The sequence below is a fragment of the Perissodus microlepis genome, chromosome 22, assembly GCF_051167445.1.
Source record: "Perissodus microlepis isolate ML-2025 ecotype Zambia chromosome 22, ASM5116744v1, whole genome shotgun sequence".
Lineage (NCBI taxonomy): Eukaryota > Metazoa > Chordata > Actinopteri > Cichliformes > Cichlidae > Perissodus > Perissodus microlepis.
The window spans coordinates 16484025-16504540 of NC_140481.1; the positions used below are offsets into that span (position 1 = coordinate 16484025).

Consider the following 20516-nt stretch of genomic DNA (forward strand, 5'->3'; position numbering starts at 1 on the left):
GTAAGTAGCAGTGGCATCAAAGACCATATTAATTAAGTTAATTGCTTGAGATGAGCTGTAACTTAGAGGATTTCAAATTGTACAGTTTGAGAGTTCAGCTGAGTTGTTTAGAAGGCAATCAGATGATTTGAAGTAGTCGGGCTAATGTAATGGGAAGTTAAGATTTGAGATATGAGTGGATGCGTCATCATGCAGACTTTCAAACTCTTCATCTTCAAATTAAACTACAAGACTGACTCACACTGAGCTCACACTCCTCACCTATCTCTAGCCCAAATCCTTCAAAGAGCAGCTGTCCTCGTCGCCTTTTTATTGACAACTGTTACAATACACTAGGGGTGGGGGAAAAAATCGATACTGTGTAGTATCGTGATATTTTGTTTGCTAATAATGTATCGATACAGGGACAGCAGAAATCGATATTTTGTTACAAAATTCAGAGCATGTTGATCCTTTTTCTGAGCAAGAATCCTGACATTCCTTCACTGTCCAAATGTGTTTAACTTTTTTTTGGCAGCAATAAACATGACAGTTTACTTATTTTAATTTAAGACATGTTTTATTTTAATTAAGTTTAAAACTTTTTTATTTAATGTAAAATTATATTTTGTTTTAATTTACTTTCAAATTCTTCAGTTGCTGAAGGGGCTGCATAGTTTTCATAAATTGCATAGTTCAGAATAGCTATAATTGTACCAGATGGTTGCATTCAGTTAAGTTGGACTAGAGTGTAATACAAACCATTCAGTTTGTCAACAATAAAACTGACTGAAATGAGAGAGACTGAGTGCGAGACTTTGATATTAGATAAAATGAATATTGATAAAGTTTACCTTTATGTACAGAATCTGAATATCGCAAAATATTTTTAAAAATTGCAATAATATCGTATCGTGGGATGTATGGTGATTCCCACCTCTACAATACACATCACAGCAAAAGCACCTCCCCTCGCAAGACCCCCCTTGGTTACAAAGACAAGGCACTGTGTGTGTGTGCGTGTGTGTGTCTCTGTATGCGTGTGTGTGTGTGTGTGTGTGTGTGTGTGTGTGCATGTGTCTCTGTATGCGTGTGACTTCCTGCTCACCAAAAGGATCATAAAAGCAGGAATTAACATCAAACAGAATCTTCACAAGGGATGTGCTTGTGATAAAACCTCCCTCAGCACAGAGTGGCTGGAGAGGTGGTCAGAGACAAAGGAATGTCTTGATCCTATAGATTGAACTATAACTTTACAAATTTAAGAAACACAATGACACATTCAACAATTAGACTTAACATAAGGGATCACTACAGGTTTTCGCTTTGGCAGCGGTTGTCCTTCTCTTCTGGATTGCCTGGAGCTTTCTTTTGGCGCCTTCCCAGCTTTGACAAAAGTCCAGCTGGGATAACCACATTTACTCAGGGCCTTCTTAGTGTGAGGTTCTTCTTCTTCCCTGGCCGCTGTGTCTGTGGGGATGGTGTTCGCTCTATGTTGTAACATCCTAATGACACCCAGTTTATGTTCCAGTGGATGATGAGTGTCAAACCTTAAATACTGATCTGTATGTGTAGGTTTACGGTATACATCAGCTTTTAGATGTTCCCCATTACTGATGGAAATCTCACAGCCTAAGAAGGCTAACCTGCCACTTTTCATATCCTCCCTGGTGAATTTGATGTGTCGATCCACCGAGTTAATGTGATCCGTGAAATGTGGTACGTCCTGAGATTTGATTTTCACCCGGGTGTCATCCACATACCTGAACCAATGATCTGGTGGTGTTCCAGGGTAGGATAGCAAAGCCCTCTTTTCCACTTCTTCCATGTACAAATTGGCCACGATGGGTGAAACTGGGGAACCCATGGCACACCCATGTTTCTGCCTGTAGAACTGACACTTGTATGTGAAGTAGGTGGAATTAAGACCGTTCCAAAAGGAAACACACCTGGTTTGTGAATGGTACTCATGGCCATTGATCAGTGGGCTTTGATCAGTGGTTGTTGATCAATGGTCATGAGAATTTGCATAATTAAGATTAAGGAACTGACCTCCCAGCCCATTGTCCCTTCAGTGGGCTGGTTTCAGTCATTATGCAAATGTACGGTTTATAAGACTGGGGAAACCTGCAGTCAGCTGAGACTGAAGAAGTCACTTGGATAAGTGACGAAACGTTTCTTCCTCTGAAAACGCTACGTCCAGATGAACAGAATCAACCTTTGGTGATTTACTTACCTGGATGATTGAGCATGCATCAAGAAATTGAATTTGTGATACCACTGAAAAACAAAGATCCATCTGTGTGGTGGGTGATGACAGTATTTATGTATTTATTTACAATTTTACGTCAAGCAAATACGATTCTTTGATTCAGCTCCTGAACCTAATTGTGGTACGCTTGAACATAACTGCTAGACTCTTTCAATCAGTCAGCAAAATGATGAATAGATATAAATTTATTAATAAAAGAAATTAAGCACACTCTTTCCACCTCAAAAGTCAATAATACCCTCTTCATCAGAAAGATCTTCTTGCGACTGTTTCGCGGTAGTGTCAACCACCAGTTTGCTTGAGATTGAAATCTAGGCTTTGATTTCAGATTTTATTTATGTTTGGTTCACTCCCTCCACCCACCAAAGTCACTCTGTGTCCCTCTGTGACATCACTTCAAACGACTTCCTGTTTTATTTTGTAAATTCCTTACCCTTTGTGTCTACATATGTATCTTTCACACATGTGGTTGATTATCCAATCAGTCCCCCCTGTGTATAAGTTTCTTGATTTGCCCATCTCATTTGCTAGATTGTCTGTGTATGATTCAGTACTCAAACTTTCCAGCCATTCCTGGTTCAGATTTTTTTTTCCTTGTGTGTTCCTGTTTGGTGTTGGTTTTCTTTGGGGATTACTTGTTTTTATCTGTTCTTGTGTTTTGTTTTCCCTTTTGGCTCTCTCGCTATGTTTTCCTTGACCAAGTGGTTTTTGTATCAGCTTTCTGAAAGAGAAGCTCGCTTTTTGTTAAGTTCCTTTTGGAATTGCATGTGGATCGTCTGTTTGAACTGAGCTGGTCACAGAACAATTTGCCAAACAATGGATACAGCGGACGGTAGATTGCTCCTGCTGAGAGCCAAGAAGGTGCTGTCTTCAAGGAGAAGTCTCTTCTCCAGCATTAACATCCCTGAAGAGATTCAACGCAAACTGAAGCCCACTGTATTGGTAATTTTTTTTTTTTTTTTTTTTTTTCTAAGCTCAGCTTTTTAGAATACCCGCATGTGACAGATGGGTGCCTTTTGTGCTCATTTTGGAATATTCCAGTGACTTTTGAAGCCAACGATGGTCTCCTTTCCAGTCAAGCCCCGAGCCTCCAGTTTGTTGGTTCCAGCCTGCTAGCTTCCTTTTTATCAGCTTGCAAAGAACCTTTCAGCTTCCCTTCATAATTCCCAGGAATCCCCTATATGGGGAATGCTTCCACTACTATTTGCATCAAACCTTCCAAAAAGATTCTGTCCCTTTGGATCTCAACTCTCTCATCTCTTCCTGAATCCTCCCTTCCTTTGTGTCCCTTCCAACTTTCACCTGTCCTCAGCATCGTTGGAGCAAAACTGACGGCAGGTGTCGTCTCACATGGCCAGCCGCCTTCTGGCTCCAGAGGGTGATATGGTCCGTGACCTCCGTTTAGAGGAGCATCTTCAGGCAGATTTCAAGCATTTGCCTGTCCTGTGTCCAGAGGATTCGTCTTTGCCTTCCAGCTCTGCCTCTCAGCCCAGCTGCACTCCACTCACCAGACCGTTCCACAACAGTCTCTTATCTTTGAGACACTTCTTAGAGCGTTTACATCTGCCACATGCCCAGCCCTGAGGCAGAGGCAGTCCATTGTATTTTTACCACGTTTTCAGTTTTATAGTTCATGAGGTTCCTCTGTTTTAAAGGACTTACTGTTACTATGATGGGTAACCAACTCAGTCTTTGATTTGTCTATGTTTGCCTATGTTCACTGGTAAACTATAGTTTATACTTAAAGTGTACTTGCTTTTTAAAACGAAGGCTTTTCCCAGCATACTTCCTTTACAAATCAAATGTGCAGTTGTCTCTTTCTGATGTAGATAGAAGGACTGTGAGTTGCTTTTAGCAATGAAATTTGGAGGTTTTGTATCTGTTGATCTGCTCTTGTGGCAGCCAGTTGATGAAAAGTGGGTTAAAAGCCTCAGGCCAATCTGAATGACTTCGCTGTCAGAAAGATTTACAAGACAGAGTGGTGGGGAAGTGAGTGCTGCGTAACAAAGGTCATTGGTTTGAATCTCTGGTTGGCTGGGTGGTAGGGAGTTTCCTTTTTTCTGTGCCTGCGTGCACTGTCCAACGACATGCTTGTTTGGTTATTTATTGTTTGACAGTTTGAGTATATCAGCTTTGTGCTGGGCTCATGACCTGCTAGTAATTGTGCGTGTGTGCGTTAAAATGACTTCAACTAACTTGCTTGAATTACTGCATCTAGGTTAATGTGATTTTCACAGAACAGCCATTATTTTCTTGTGCAGATAAAATGGGAAAGTTATTTCCATTTCGATTGAGTGTACTTCCCCCCCCCCCCCCCCCCCCCCATATGAATGTACCTGTGGTGCTCTGTCATTCCTGCGACTCTGTAACGATATGTAAGAACAGCCATGTTTGGCCTTCACTGTAGAAAGGTGGGGAATAATATGTAAATTACTTTGAATTTCTTTGCAGAAAGTGTGGCATCCCTCTACATTGTTGTCAAAAGAGTGCTACTCGCCGTACAATCCCTCCTTTGAATCCATGATGCTTGACTTGGCAAAGCAGACGGACAAGATTCATGGAAAAAATGATTTGAAAGTATGTATATGTGAGGTTTCTATTCAGGCTTTTAAGATGATTGGAGGCGTTAATTTTTCTTAATGTGAAAATACAATTTTATTTATTTTGTTGCTGTAGCAAGTGAGCCTGGAGCCCGCTGAGTTCAAGTCCGTAAACTTTAAAAGCTACACAGAAGGTGGGTGTCTAATTTTAAACCTTGGTTTAGGATTTATTCATCTGCACAAACTGGCTTTTTAGTGCAGTGTAGAGTAATGTTGTGCCAATTGATCTTGTAGCTTTGACGACCCTGGAATATATCAAGAAGTGCAGCTTGAAACCAGCCATCAAACCAGGGAAGAAGCTGGGTAATGTATCAGGGAGTCTTATGTTATCAGACTTGAGTAACTGCTGTGTTCAGCACAGCTATGTCAAACTTGGAGATGTTCAAATTGAAGTAAAAGTATATTTTGTTACTGTACATGTGTAGAGTTTTCAGCTACCTGTAGCCAATATGACTATTTGTAATTTTACTCTATATATTCTGAATGCTGTATACTCTGTATCAGTAGGAAAATGAGAGCAAATCTGTGACAGAAAAGCATTTTTACCAATAATGCTGAATGCTGTCACTTTGCAACAACACAATTTACAGCTGAATATCTAGCAGGGAAGACTTTTCCCAAGCATACCAGCTGTAACAAGTTCCTCTTATTCCAGTACCACATTCAAATCCAGTGAGCTCCAGAAAGCGCCCTGTTCGTTCACAAGTGTTCATATGTTTGATTGCGTGGCTAATCAGTTGATCTGATACAGCTGTGGCAATGCAACTGAAAACACCTGAATTTGATAACAGGCCTGTCCCAATACTCTGGTCTATGCAGTGCATCTGTACTTCTAATTAAGTGAAAACTGGTTATAGTTAAGAACATAAACCACACAGTTGGCTCACTGAGAACATATCAGCACCAATCGAGCTGCCACACCGCTTCACCTACACACACTAAGGTGGACACACATGTAAAATGGCAGTATAATAAGTTAGTATAATAAACTGACACACTGTCTAAAGAGGACAAAATTTAGGACCTGACAAAAATTCACCAAAACTTAGGTTGGTGTTTGGCTGTTGGATAAGTTCATTAAAGAAATCAGTTGACAGAAAATCCATGTTTTTATGTCCTTTAAAACCTTCAAAACAGTTTTTTAATTTCATTACAATACTTTCTCTTTTCAGAGTATCATGCTGTCAAAAATGAGTCAGCACCTGCAAGCGAACCTTCAGAGCTGCTTGCATACTACCCAAGATGTAAACTGCTGTGTCAGGTGACAATTTGTCCTTAATAACCTTGATGTTGCTGCTGTACCGCTGGCTGCTCTTTTTTTTTTTTTTTTTTTTTTTTTTTTTTTTTTTTTTTTTTTTTTTTATAAATAAATAAATTTAAATTTCCAATGCACCGACTGTCTGGACAGCCTTGTTTCACATCTGTCTCTTTGCAACAGGACTGCTGTCTGACGTTGAAAAACATAACTCAATATCTCCAACATCTGTCAAATCCAAGACACAGGGAGGTACAGTGACTGTTTTGATTTCCTTAGGGGGGGGTGTGTGTGTGTGTGTGTGTGTGTGTGTGTGTGTGTGTGGTTTTTTTGGAGATTTGCTAATTAAACGTGTAGTAAAAACTCTTTGTTTTGATCTTCTCCAGATGTTGTGGAAACTCTTTGAAGGTACTTTTGTTTTCTTTTTCATGTTTTGTGTAATAAGAGTTCAAATTAGATCTTAACTTTTTTCTTTTCTTCTTACAACAGAAGGAATTGAAGGCTATGAGAAAAAAGGTACACATACGTATTTGATTTGCTATCACGGAACTCATTATTTTCACATATTTGTATAGTTGTATTTTAGAAAAGTCACAGATAGCCTTCTGCTGTTGCTCAATTCATTCTCTTTATCACAGCTCAGTTTTTCCTTCACTTACACTTGTATGTCATGGAGTGCTTCAAGAAAAAACAGCCAGTCATTGGTAAGTTTGCTCGCTGTGTTTTCATACGGTAGATTTGAAAAATGTTTGTAATTTTGTTTTTTGGTTTGTTTTTTTTCTTTTAGGTACAACCTTGATTGTGTCCTGCATTACCACAGAAGCTGATGCAGAGCCTTTTTACATATGCTTTGCTTGTCAGGAGTGTGTCTGTCAGTCCTTGATCGAGCCACACTTAAACTCCCGAAAACATGTTGTGTACACACTGGTGAGGTTTTAAGTTATTATTTACTGCATTGATTAGTATAAGCGACAGTGATGTAGCTGAAATTATATTTTTATTTGTGCTGTTGCTCCAGTGTACTGATATCACAACTATCTCATTAATTCCTACATTTAGTTCATAGCTTTCCTTACAAAATCAAGAAATTAAGGGCAGCTCAAGCCCCTGATTGCACAGTACTCTATATTACATAGACGGGCTCTGATGAAACATACAGTTTGTAATGAGCGACTTTTGTCTTCTACTCTTAGCTGTTTGAGAATCCCTGGCGGCTGCCTTTTGGCTGGGAGAATCTGCAGGATGATCAAACACTAAAGTCAAAGGCGTGGGAGGAAGAGATGGAGGCAAGACCAAAGGAGGTGGTTCTGAAGGTAAAATGCAAATTAATGAATCAAGGGGGCTCAGCTCTTTTTATAAATCCAGAAATTAAAACTGAACTAACATTCACTTTATGTGAATGAAGATATGTTTCAAAATTAAAGCAGGAAAATCCCAAATTTTTAAAAACGCCTGTTAATGTAGTTGGAATCATTTCCTGCTGACTCTATCGTTATTTTTTTTTTCTGTTACCTTTTTTTTTTTAAAATGTATTATAATGTAATCTTTGTTTCCCAGGTTCTTGATCTGCCATGGTCAGTATTTTACAGGCTCAGCCCTCCTACTTTTGAAAAAGGTAAGATATATATATATATATATATATATATATATATATATATATATATATATATATATATATATATGTGTATATATATATATATGTGTATATATATATGTGTATATATATATGTATGTATATATATATATATATGAGAGATAGAGTAATGCAAGACATTGTAATAAAGTAGTAAAAGGTTCTATTCACACAAGCAATACTGAACCTCAGAGCAACACTATGACCATTGTGCAGTTTTGTGTTCTGTTGGATTATTTAAACCAGTTTTTTCAGGTTCTTTGATTAAAACAAAGAACAATGATATGTTCAGGAATGAGCATGTTAACAGAACTATATTAAATGACCTTTTTTTTTTTGGGGGGGGGTCAGAAAGGAGGCAGTGGCTCCATAGTGTAGTGGTTAACACATAAGGTCCTTGGTTTGTCCTTCCCAGTCAGGAAGACGATCTGGTGTGCAAAATCAAAATTTGCAGATCCATCTCCAGACAATGAAAAAGAGACTTCCAATTTTTTTTTTTAAATGTTTATTCACAGATAGGTCTGAACCATATATTGAGCATGCAAACGTGCCCAAAGCTGGAAGTTCTTTATATGGCCGTCAGGATGTGTGATGAGTATGATGAAAACTGTGCCAAATAAGATCTGAAAATAAGGGGGGCAACAAAGTAGGAGTGTTTATTTGTACACTGGGGTGGGCACGGAAGAGTTCATTTCTGTAAGAGGCTTTTTAGTAAAAGAACACTTTTGCCAAAGCGCCCACTCAGTTTGCCAAAAACTACCTGAATATTTCACAGAGCATGAGATGCAAAAAAACCAGTATTTGGCCAAAGTGGGAAACGTGCATCAAGGACTGCTACAGATGTGCATAGCTTTGGCAGTTCTTAATGAAAACCTTTTCTCAGGATCTCGGCCTGAGCAGTTAAATGCTTCAGCAAAAAAAACTTGCCATAGAGAATGGGGCAAACCGAACAAAGGTGTGCCAAATTTGGTAGATCGATACTGCCAGATAAATTTTACTCAAGTATGACGTGAATAAGTACTGTATAAATATGTAAATTTCACATTGGGTTTAAAATTTTGTAAATCATGCAAAATACACCAAACAGTTGTGGAGTATGAGTGTCCTTCCTACTGTTGAAAACTTGTTCGATTTGGGTAAGAGAAGTAAGCAGACTGAATCCAGGTAGGTGCCAAAAATAGTGATCTTTATTTACACACTTGCGCAGAGTGTGGGAAGAAACTTGCAACAACAATCTTACAATCTTCCTCGAGCAGACCGCCCCCCACCCTGATGACATCACAGCTAGATCTTACTGGAAATGATAACAGTTCCAAAGTTCTCCTTATATAGACATCCGATACTACTTTCGAGACAAACAAGTGTGTGATATGTTGTGCAATTTTGTGAGACTGTGTGTCCAACCGAGAGATTGTCCTGAGACGACCTCCCTGTTCTTAATACGTGCGGGAGTGAACGTGCATACTTTCCATGACTCTCTATGTGCATGTTGGTGTAGGCCTGAATATGTGTGCAAGTGAATGTAGAAGGCCCTACTGGACCCACAGCTTCGAGAGGTGTGAATACAATGATATGGATGCCCTTTGCAACAGCTTAAGCAGATAGAAAAAATGATAGAGAACAACAATAGACTAATTAAAGTGATGATAATATGCATACATTGATATTTTGCTCAGATTACCATAGATATAATTCAGAGATTATTCTGTCAACTGGTTCGACAATGATGAATGATTGATCAATGATAGTTCTGATTATAAATTGTCACCATAAGAATACAAAATAAAATATCTCTTGTCCACACTACATAAGTATGTAATTCAATGCTTATAGAAAGAGGTGCTTTTAGCTCCTCCCTGGGAGTGGGATGGATCCATATATTTGATTTGGTATGCTGGGTACCCATCCTGACACAACCCTCCCATTTATCTGAGCTTGGAGCTCATGGCCCACACAGGCTGGGTTTGTTTGTATCTCTGCTCAGTCTCACCCTGGGGTGACCTTTCGTGCATAAGGCGAATGTGCTAACCACTACATGCTCACATTGCACTGTTGCTTGTGATTCATGGTTAACATCCTGTTTTTGTGTGCCGATGTTGGTCTGTGGTAACTTTGAGCAATACCTTTTTTTTTTTTCTGTTTTTTTTTTTTTTTTTTTTTTAAACTGAGTCGCTAAGCTGTACTTGGCTATAGTGATTGAATAACAGGAAGAGACCAGAGATGCTGAGCAGTCCGTTCTCCTAATATCAAAAATGGTGCACATGGTGTGTGGTCTGTTACAGCGGTCCCCAACCCCCGGGCCGGTCCGTGAGTCATTTGGTACCGGGCCGCGAGAGTTGAGACTGGGGTGTGAAATGTATGGTTTTTAGCGTTATTTCGTTAACTCTGTTTTCTTGGGTCTTTTCACGTGTGTTATGAATAAGTCTTCTTTTTTCGGTACCAGTACTAGTTTTATTTTGTTGTATTTATCCGCGACTCCTTAAAGGCCGGTCCGTGAAAATATTGTCGGGCACAAACCGGTCCGTGGCGCAAAAAAGGTTGGGGACCGCTGGTCTATTAGAAGCAAACAAGTGGGGGCTTTTGTGTACCCTGCTGCTGTGCCTGCACACTTTTAATTATTTTTGTTTTATATTTGCCAGACATTCTGTGTTTGTTGATGAGGAGGGAAACGTTAATAATTTTTTTTTTTTTTTTTTTTTTAAAGATGAATCTGAAACTTGAACATGTAGAAATGTTTACGTGTTTGATAAAATTCTGTATGCACCCTGTAGTGAACATCTGCTATTACAGGGGGGGAAATTGGGGGGGGAAACCCACAAGATTTAAAAAATTCTGTTTTGACTGCAGTACTGGAGGGACTTGAACAACAGCACAATGTCTTGAAGAAGGAAGGTTAGTGATAAGTTGGTTTTGATTTTTGTTTTTTAAATTGAAAGGGTCACTTTAATTCAACTTTTTTCTTTAAATGATTTTTGCTTGTTTTTGTTTATGCCTCTGCAGTTCCACCTTGTCAAACATATAGCAAACTCCAAGGAAATGAATCATTTCCTCTACTTGGTAAGTACTACTAGAATAAGACTGTCAAGGTCTGTATAAAATATTCTTATTATGACTGAGAAGAGAGTGAATATCACCAATTCTGTATCCCACTGTAATGATGCTGGTTGAGTTGAGGAAGGAGATGATGAAGAGAGTAATTCCAAGAAAGTCTGAGATATTTATTTCACGCACAGACTGACATCTCCCATTCTACAGTGCAACAAAAGATTTCCTCACTCCCATCCATACTTGTATTCATAGTGATCCCCACATGTGTTTGCCCTAAAGAGGGGATCTGATGGCGTCTGTCTCCCCCAAACATGCTGGCACTATAACAGAAACAGCAGCTGCTTAAAAAAAATAAATAAAAATTTAAGACTTGGGTTTGGTTAATGTTTTGTTTTTGTGCTTGGGTATTTTGTTCTGAAGCCCTTTGGGATGTTTATCTCTAAAGGTGCTATAGAAATAAATTTTTACTCAGATTGTAACTGCTGTTTTCATTCTTCCTTTTAATCTCTTCATTGCAGGCATAGAGTTCATCGTGATGTATGATTTATATGTCAAAGAACCCAATTCCCCAGAAGCACATTTTCTGTGTTTGCTCTGTGAGAGGAGGCTGTCAGAGCACGAATGCTACGACCATGTATTCAGCCGTGAACACGTGGCAAAATTCCTGGTGAATATCTTCTTTTTATTTTGAATATCCAAGTTCTTTTTTGCAAAACTCCCAAGTAGATCAGCAGTTTCTGAAATACTCAGAACAGCCCATCTGGCAGTGGCACCAGTAACCAACTTTAATCACTTTCCTTCTCCATTCACATGCTCTGAACTTCAGCAGGCCCACTTACCCATGTCTGCATGCATCGATGCATGATACTGATTTGGATATTAGATACAAAGGAGTAAAGTGTGTACTGTGGAAGAGTGACTTGTATATTTTTGGTAAACTCTAAATTTAAACAGGGGGAACTTAGGACCCTGGGGGAAAGTATTGACTCCATGGCAACTTAATTTAGTTACTGTTGAAACTTGTTCGATTTGGGTAAGAGAAGTAAGCAGACTGAATCCAGGTAGGTGCCAAAAAATAGTGATCTTTATTTACACACTTGCGCAGAGTGTGGGAAGAAACTTGCAACAACAATCTTCCTCGAGCAGACCGCTCCCCATCCTTATATTACCCTGATGACATCACAGTTAGAGCTTACTGGAAATGATAACAGTTCCCCACACTCAAAAAGTTCTCCTTATATAGACATCAGATGCTACTTTAGAGCCAAACAAGTGTGTGATATGTTGTGCAATTTTGTGAGACTGTGTGTCCAACCGAGAGACTGTCCTGAGACGACCTCCCTGTTCTTAATACGTGTGTGTGTGTGTGTGTGTGTGTGTGTGTGTGTGTGTGTGTGTGTGTGTGTGTGTGTGTGAACGTGCGTGTTTTACATGACTCTCTATGTGCATGTTGGTGTAGGCCTGAATATGTGTGCAAGTGAATGTAGAAGGCCCTACTGGACCCACAGCTTCGAGAGGTGTGAATACAATGATATGGATACCATTTGCAACAGCTTAAGCAGATAGAAAGAATGATAGAGAACAACAATAGACTAATTAAAGTGATGATAATATGCATACATTAATATTTTGCTCAGATTACCATAGATATAATTCAGAGATTATTCTGTCAACAGATTCGACAATGATGAATGATTGATCAATGATAGTTCTGATTATAAATTGTCACCATAAGAATACAAAATAAAATATCTCTTGTCCACATTACTTTACTTTATATTTCTATTTAATTTATATTTAACACTTAAACTGCCAAAAAGACAACACTAACGGATAATTTATTTAAATAAGTGCAAGCAGCAGTTTTTGGGGGTTTTTTGTTGTTTTTTTTCAGGTGAGTGTAAAATCTTTAGTTTAATTTGTTAGCTACCAGGCATATTGGCCACAGTAACATTATCCTGTTAAGCTAGTCAGTAGTTATTAATTAAACAGATGGAAAGAACGTGATTATGTAATTATGAAGCTTCTAGGTAAAACGAGATGGTCTAAATGTCGGCTCTTTTGTTCCCATAGCTAAAATTAGCTGTGCAAATGTTGGTTGTGATAGCTTGTGGGCTAACACTGTGGCTCTAACGGTTTTCTGCAAAAGCTATTAGCAAACTAAATTAATGCTAGCTAACGATACTGGATACTGCTATAGGATTTTTAAAAAGACAATGTGACAGCTCTGTATCGAGTTACTGGTTTCAGTGAATTCAATAAAATTAGGGTAAAAGGAATTTTAATATTTTCTAAAAAAAAAAAAAAAAAAAAAATTCTGCATTACATTTATTTTTAACTTGTAAACATTGTTTCCGCTGATAAAATGTCATTACTAAGTCAATCTTCAGAACAGGTGGTGGCCGCCACCCGCCCCCCCTTTTTTGGGGGTTTGTTTGTTTGTTTTAAATGGCTTTAAAATGTGGACTATTTTAAAGTCATCCCAAAAAATGTTTTGATGGTCAATCTCAGCAGAGTTTGAGATTTGGAAACTCCAAACTTTGAGGTAGAGAACTGATAATTTGTTTAAACTACACTTGTCAAAATTATCCCTAATTTATTTTAAAGGGTGCAAAAAATCCCACTGGATGGCAAAGGGTTTTTTTCAATACAAGTTCACTAAACTGAAAAGGCTAGACAAAAAGCACCTCCAAATTATTGAAGCTCTACCAAGGTCGCTGAATCAGTGACTCCATGCTGGGCATACACTGTGCGATTTTTTTTTTTTGGCCCATTTTGAGCCGATTTTTCAGTCGTGCGACCGTTTTGGTGATCGACCCGATTTTTGCCTGCATCGTGTAGTATACGAAGCGATTAACACCTCACGACCAGCTCCCGATCATCAATCGCTTGGTCGGGAGGATTTCAAACCTGTTTTAAATCCTGTTTCAAACCTGTTTGAAATCTTAAGGTTATGTATATAACCCCGGTTTTTTTCAGGTGAGTGTAAAATAATCTGAGTAGCATGAGTGAGTGTCTCACTATGGGAACGCCTCCTGCGTGACCTCATCAGAAGCTCAAATACCATTACGCCAGCCCTTACAGGCTGGCTAGGTGATGCCCATGTCAGGAGGGGCCGGTGCCTCCCTATATAATAGGCTGACATAGCGTCAGACGTCATTCAAAACAAGCCCACCTCTTCCTCGCTTCCATAGCAAGAAGGGCGGTCTGGTGAGACACTCACTCATGCTACTCAGAGAACCGGGGTTATATACATAACCTTAAGTTCTCTTTCATAGCATTCGTTTCGTGTCTCACTATGGGAGAAATACTGACTCCCGGATTGCCAGACATGCCTGTTAAGAAGACAACTGTCCCCAACAGCACTTCACAGGGGAGAGGCCCCCACCCGGGAAGAACCTGCACTGAGGACTGAATGTGCTAGGTTAGGTGCTGTCACATCTAACCTGTAAAACCTAGCAAATGTATGAGGTGAGGTCCAGCATGCAGCTGCACACACCTCCTGAATAGAAACTCCCCTAAAGAGAGCCCATGAGGTTGCCAGACCTCTAGTGGAATGCGCACGTAAGCCAGCAGGGGGCTGAAGGCCCCTGCTAGTATAGGCCAGGGCAGTTGCTCCCACTATCCAATGGGAGAGGCGCTGTTTAGACACAGGCTTTCCCATATGTGGTTTAGCCCAGGACACGAACAGCTGGTCACTTTGTCTGACACTCTGGGTACGGTCCATGTAAATGCGTAGAGCACGGACTGGACACAAGGTATGCAGCCGCTGTTGCTCCTCTGAGGAGAAAGGCGGTGGGCAAAAGGCCGGCAGTTCTATAGGGGAACATGTGCCGACAACCTTCGGGACAAAGGCAGGGTTGAGCCGCATACTGACCCTCGTATTATCCGAGGAGAACCGAATGCATGACTGATGCACTGAGAGAGCGTGGATCTCTCCCACACGTTTAGCAGAAGCTAAAGCAATTAATAGAGCCGTCTTCAAGGACAGAAATTTTAACTCAACCTGTTCCAGGGGTTCAAATGGGCAACAGGAGAGGGCAGCCAATACTGTGGGAAGGTCCCACGATGGAGCCAACAGCCTAGACGTAGGCAATTTACGCCGTGCACCCTTCATGAAACGGCATATTAAGGGATGCTGGCCAACAGTCTTTCCCTCAAAACCAATATGGCAGGCTGAAATTGCTGCCAAATACACCTTGATGGTGGAGAAGGCTTTACCCTTATCAATCAGGGCCTGAAGAAATGACAGAATCACAGCCACAGAGCACTGAAAAGGGATGGCCTGTGATTCTGCGCACCAGCTTTCAAACACACGCCACTTGTGCTCATATAGCGTCCTAGTAGACGATGCTCTAGAACACTGAATAGTGTCGATAACACTGAGGGAGCCCCACCGTGTTCAGGTTAAACCACTCACGGGCCAAGCCCATAGAGCTAGCCTCTCTGGGTGGGGGTGGAATATTTCCCCCTGTGCCTGAGACAGGAGGTCTCTGCGTAGTGGTAACGGCCAAGGTGGGCCGCACAGCTGCTGAAAAATCTCCGCCAGCCAGTGCTTCCCTGGCCAGTGCGGGGCTATCAGGATCATATAGTGACTTCTCTCCCTCACTCTGGCCAGAGTTGGAGAAATGAGGGCCACTGGGGGAAAAGCATAGAGGAGGGTTCTCGGCCACTCGTGAGCTAGAGCATCCACCCCGAGTGGAGCTCTCTGATTGCGCAGCGAGTAAAACAGGGGACACTGAGCATTCTACCTGGATGCATAAACGTCCACGGTTGCCTGACCGAATCGCAGCCAGATCTGCTTCACCACCTCTGGATGAAGCTTCCAGTCCCCATACAGCGGGTTGCCCCTGGAGAGAAGATATGCTCCAAAGTTCAAGATCCCCGGCACGTGAGTCGCTCTCAGTGAGAGCAGGTGGACACTGCTCCAGATTATCAGTCTGTGTGCCAGTGTGTGTAACTTGGGGGACCCCAGACCCCCCTGTCTGTTGATGTAGGCCACAACGGTGGAATTGTCCGACCTCACTAAAACATGATGACCTCTCAGCCAAGGGAGAAAGTGTTTTAGCGACAGGTGAACCGCCAGCAGTTCCAGACAGTTTATGTGGGTGGAGCGCATGTGAGGGCCCCATTCACTGTTCTGCCCTTGTGGGTGGCCCCCCAGCCCGAAAGAGAGGCATCTGTGGAAATCACTTTCCTGGCTGAAACTGCCCCCATGGCAACGCCCTGAGACAAGAAACCTGGCCTCTTCCACTCGCGGAGAGCGAGTGAACAGTCTGCAGAGACTCTCACGCGACGGTGGCCGTCTCGGTGAGGGTCCAGTCCCCGCGAGCCCACCCAGCGCTGAAAGCCTCTCATGTGCAGGCGTCCCAGTGTTATCGCCACTAGAGAAGAGGCCATCAGACCAAGCAGCCTCTGGCACTGTTTGAGGGTCACTGTGTTGCCTCTGCGAAACAGTGCTAGGGATGACTGTATGGCCGCTGTTCTCTCCGGGGACAGAAAAGCCCTCACCCGGAGGGAGTCCAGGCTGAGCCCTATGAAAGTAATGCATTGAGTTGGCGTCAATGTGCTCTTTTCCACGTTTATCTGGAAACCCAAACTCTCCAGATGGTGTATGAGAGCATTTGTGTGACAAGTCGCTCCCTGGCGGGTTGGGGCTGCCACCAGCCAATTGTCGATGTATGTGGCCACCCGAATGCCCTTTTTCCTGAGCGGGGCCACTGCTGCCTCGGTGCATTTCACAAACACCCTTGGGCTCAGTGAGAGACCAAAAGGCAGGACTACAAACTCGTATGCTATCCCCTGGAAAGCAAATCTCAGATACTTTCGGTGTGGGGGATATATGGGGATGTGGAAATAAGCATCCCTCAGGTCGATTGATGTGAACCAGTCGCCGGCTCGTACAAACCGTAGTAGCGAGGCGTGCGTCAACATCCTGAACTTGTATGTCCTTAAATGCCGGTTCAGGGCACGGAGATCCAGAATGGCTCTCATACCCCTCCCCCAAGGGGGGGACAACTCTTATAGCTCCTTTGTCTCTCAAGGTGGAAATTTCCTCCAGGAGAAAACTGGCAGACTCGCCCAGAGCACGAGAGTAAACGATTTCTTTGAAATGTGGTGGAGCGACACTGAATTGCAGCCTGTAGCCCTTTTCCAATGTCCTCAGCACCCATGCTGACTGAGTGCAGGTGGCCCAGCTCTTCATGTGGAGAGATGGAGCGCTCACTGGCCACCCCACCGAATATGGCGTTTTGGCGCCCCCTTGTGGTCGCAGCGCGAAACATACGCCATTTCGGTGTCCCGTCACCTCTGTCACAGGTGAGCGAGGTGACGGGCTCATCTGCATCATCACAGCCGTGGAAACGCGAGTCTCCACGGGCTGCGTTATGGCAGACGGTGCTATTTTTTTCATGTGTTTTGCAACACTTGACAGCGCCCTCAGCAAACTGCCTGGATGCGCGTGTCGGGGCTTTTTAAATACAGAATGCATGAGAGAAGTGCTTGTGAAACAACACTGTGAACTTTGGCTCTCTTTCCCTCTGGCGGGTCCGGTGACAGGAACAACGGCCCAAGTTATGCACTCTGTGTGGAACATGTCCCGTTGAACTTGCTCTGGAACGGAGCTGGGAGGCGGCAGGGTGGCCCATGAAGGGGGGAAACTGGGTTCGCTCCCGCCTAGAGGAGAGGCTGTCAGGCCGGCCGCTTCTTCCTCCTCACGATCGCGGCAGCGGGGGGAGGAGGAGGGGCCGTTTGAGGTCTGGCCTGGGGAGACTGCTTCCGAGTACATGGATTCTTAGGGGCCCCGGCAGCCTGGGGGGCTGCCTGCGTCTTAGGCACTTTGGGAATCCTGAAAGCGGGGACCGGGCGAGACGCTGCCTGCGCAAATGACTGGCGCGGTGCTGCTGGGGTGGCGTGCTGGGCCCTCCTCGGCAGGCAGAGTTTCAGAGCCTCATCTCTTTTTCTCCTCACATCTCTTCTGCATGGATGTAACAGCCGCACCGAAGAGACCGTGAGGGACGACAGGGGTGTCGAGGAGTTCCTCTTTCTCCTTGGTCGTCAGGTTGGTGAGCCCGAGCCAGCGCGCTCGCTCCTGAAGAACCATGAGGCCCATGGCTCTCCCAGTAGCCTGTATGGCTACCTTGTGGAGGCGGAGGACGTGGTCCGTTATAACGCAGATTTCTTCCCACACTGTGGTATCTGGTTTAGCTGTCATGTCCTCTTCTAGCTCAGCTTGGTAAGCCATTAGCATAGAAGAGGCGTTGTGGGCTCTTACTGATAGAGCCGCTGCCTTGTAGCACTTATCTGTAAGGCTAGACTGGAAGCGGTCTGTTTTGGAGGGGAGAGATGGAGCCGATGAGGACAGAGACGTCTTCGGGTGAAGATGGCTCGCCACCAACGGCTCCACTTGTGGCATCTGGCAGAGGCCGATAGACTCCATCCCCTCACAATCCAGCAGGGAGCTCCCCACGATGGGGTGTTTCTCGCTGTAAGGTTTTTCTTTCCACGTCACCGCTATCTCATCGAGTAGCTCAGGGAAAACAGGCAACACATGCTTCCCCGTCTTTTTCGCCTTCGGCAATTTCTTACCGTCAAAACGAGACTTTACAACCTCTGTTTGTATGGCGGGCCACGGGATGTTGAGCCTAGCGGCTGCTCGCTTGCACATGTCCTGCATGTCGAGATCCAGGGGAGACGGCGGTGTCGGTTTTTCAACCTCGCCGGTAGCCGAGGGCTTTGCAGCCCAGCTGATGCTAGCCAAGGAGGTGGAATCTTCCTCCTCGCCGTCGTCAGACAGCAGGAGCTCCGAGTCAGCCGACTCATCTCCGTCCTCGTTGGCATCTCCTCCCCAGGTGACTCCAGCATCGGGGAAAAACACACGATCTCCGTGTGCCTCCAGCGACGGGAAAGCGGTCGCGATGGGCTGAGGGTCTGCCTCTGCCCAGCTCGGCCCTGGCGTTGCAGCCAAATCATCGGGCATCTCAGTTTCTCCTTGCGCCGCAGCAGCCTCACACAGCAAAGGGTCGCCACCCGACAGGTTAGCCTGGCGAGCTAGCCTGCGGCGGAGTAGTTTGCATGGGAAAGCCGCGCAGTGGATACAGTCTTGCGCGGGTGTCAAGGCAGCCTGAGCGTGAGATAAACCCAGGCATGCCGCACACACGGGGTGTGTATCCCAGGCAGAAATCTTCTTGCCGCAAGGACAGAGTTTTGCAACTTCGTTGGCCGTCGTAGTCATGGTTAGCTAGAGGGTTGCGCACGTTAGCGAGACTGACACTGAGTGCGGAGAATATTGCTATTCCTCGCTAACGTGGGGTGAAAAGTGTTGCTACTTTTCTACAGGTATTGCTACCTAATGTGTAAAACCGCTAGCGTCGAAGGGTATTGCTACCTGATGGTGAAGCTAGGGGTAGCTTTATTAGCAAAGTGTTGCTACTTCGCTTTCGGAAAGTATCGCTACTTGGCACCCGCACTAGCTACAGAACAGTATTGCTACTGCTTGTATGCTAGTGGACAACTGAAAAGCTGGGAACAAAGCGCCCGGCGACCGAGTTGTTCACTCGAATCTGTGGACAGTTTAGCTTTAGCACCCAATAGCACAGTTGTCTACAGGCTTCCGTGAGAAGCGCGAAGAGGTTTTTGAATGACGTCTGACGCTATGTCAGCCTATTATATAGGGAGGCACTGGCCCCTCCTGACATGGGCGTCACCTAGCCAGCCTGTAAGGGCTGGCGTAATGGTATTTGAGCTTCTGATGAGGTCACGCAGGAGGCGTTCCCATAGTGAGACACGAAACGAATGCTATGAAAGAGAACCTCACGACCGTCGTGAGGGTGTCACTGCAGCTTCTCACACTGCGTGCGCGCAGACATATAAATGTCGGTGAAAAAGACGGAGTAGCACGGCAGTGCAGCGTGTGATCTGAACACAAGCGATGGAGGCACTTGTAGAACTTCGAAAAGGCTCGGATGAGCTTTCCAATGTGGCCTCACAAAATTATCACGACCACAACAACCATGAAAATAGTTGGATTTACACTGCTGCTCAATCACAGCTGCCTGATCAATGTTTTAAATTAGCAATTTAGCAAAGGTGTGTGTGTGTGTGTGTGTGTGTGTGTGTGTGTGTGTGAAAGACAGAGAGGGAGAGCGAGCGACAGAATTTCTGTTATAACCTTCATTTTATGGACGCACAGTTTGAGCACTCAGGTCGCATAGTGTGAGACCCTGCATCGTGACCTACGACCTTCTAACCCCTGCGAGTCAATCGTACAGTTTGAGCAGGAGCTGAATCGCGCGACTGAAAAAAATCGCACAGTGTCTGCCCTGCATTACCCTGCCAGGAATTCAGAAATTCTAGTACTTTCCAGCTCTATCTCCTACGAGGCCCCTTGGCACTGTGTATCCCAAGCCAATTAGCCCATCTGCCTGCTATCAGAAGCTTGAGGGTGCATGTGGTCTCAATCTCTCACTTCAGTTAGAGCTGTATGTGGAGAACTCTTGGTACGATATTGGTACATACACTCACACACTATTCGTCTTACACCTATGTGTTGTGAGATAAATACTTTTTTTTTTTTTTATAGTGCACTCTCACTTTTCCAGTATGAATTATTTTTACTTTCATCATTTGCAGTAAATTTGAAGAAAATGATGACAGGAGGTACCAGAAGAAGTGTATTCTTCCTCCTGCATTTCTGTTCTCAAATCAAATCTGAGACTATTTCAAAATGTT

General features: G+C 43.6%; 1 protein-coding gene across 3 annotated transcripts in view; it reads left to right on the forward strand.

Annotated features, from left to right (window-relative positions):
• The window catches only part of LOC146362827 (uncharacterized), a 58685-nt gene that overhangs the window by 26063 nt on the left and 12106 nt on the right, over positions 1 to 20516 (forward strand). For 2 of the 3 annotated variants that reach the window (XM_084920178.1, XM_084920179.1), the window contains exons 12-25: positions 4703 to 4828; positions 4928 to 4985; positions 5086 to 5154; positions 6024 to 6112; positions 6290 to 6358; positions 6493 to 6514; positions 6596 to 6622; positions 6745 to 6810; positions 6894 to 7033; positions 7300 to 7419; positions 7664 to 7721; positions 10587 to 10631; positions 10740 to 10796; positions 11306 to 11454. In XM_084920178.1, coding sequence (XP_084776304.1) covers positions 4703 to 4828; positions 4928 to 4985; positions 5086 to 5154; positions 6024 to 6112; positions 6290 to 6358; positions 6493 to 6514; positions 6596 to 6622; positions 6745 to 6810; positions 6894 to 7033; positions 7300 to 7419; positions 7664 to 7721; positions 10587 to 10631; positions 10740 to 10796; positions 11306 to 11454 — 1095 coding nt within the window. Of the gene's footprint in view, positions 1 to 11; positions 3194 to 4702; positions 4829 to 4927; positions 4986 to 5085; positions 5155 to 6023; positions 6113 to 6289; positions 6359 to 6492; positions 6515 to 6595; positions 6623 to 6744; positions 6811 to 6893; positions 7034 to 7299; positions 7420 to 7663; positions 7722 to 10586; positions 10632 to 10739; positions 10797 to 11305; positions 11455 to 20516 lie in introns of those variants that run through there. The other variant, XM_084920180.1, reaches the window with a different exon arrangement.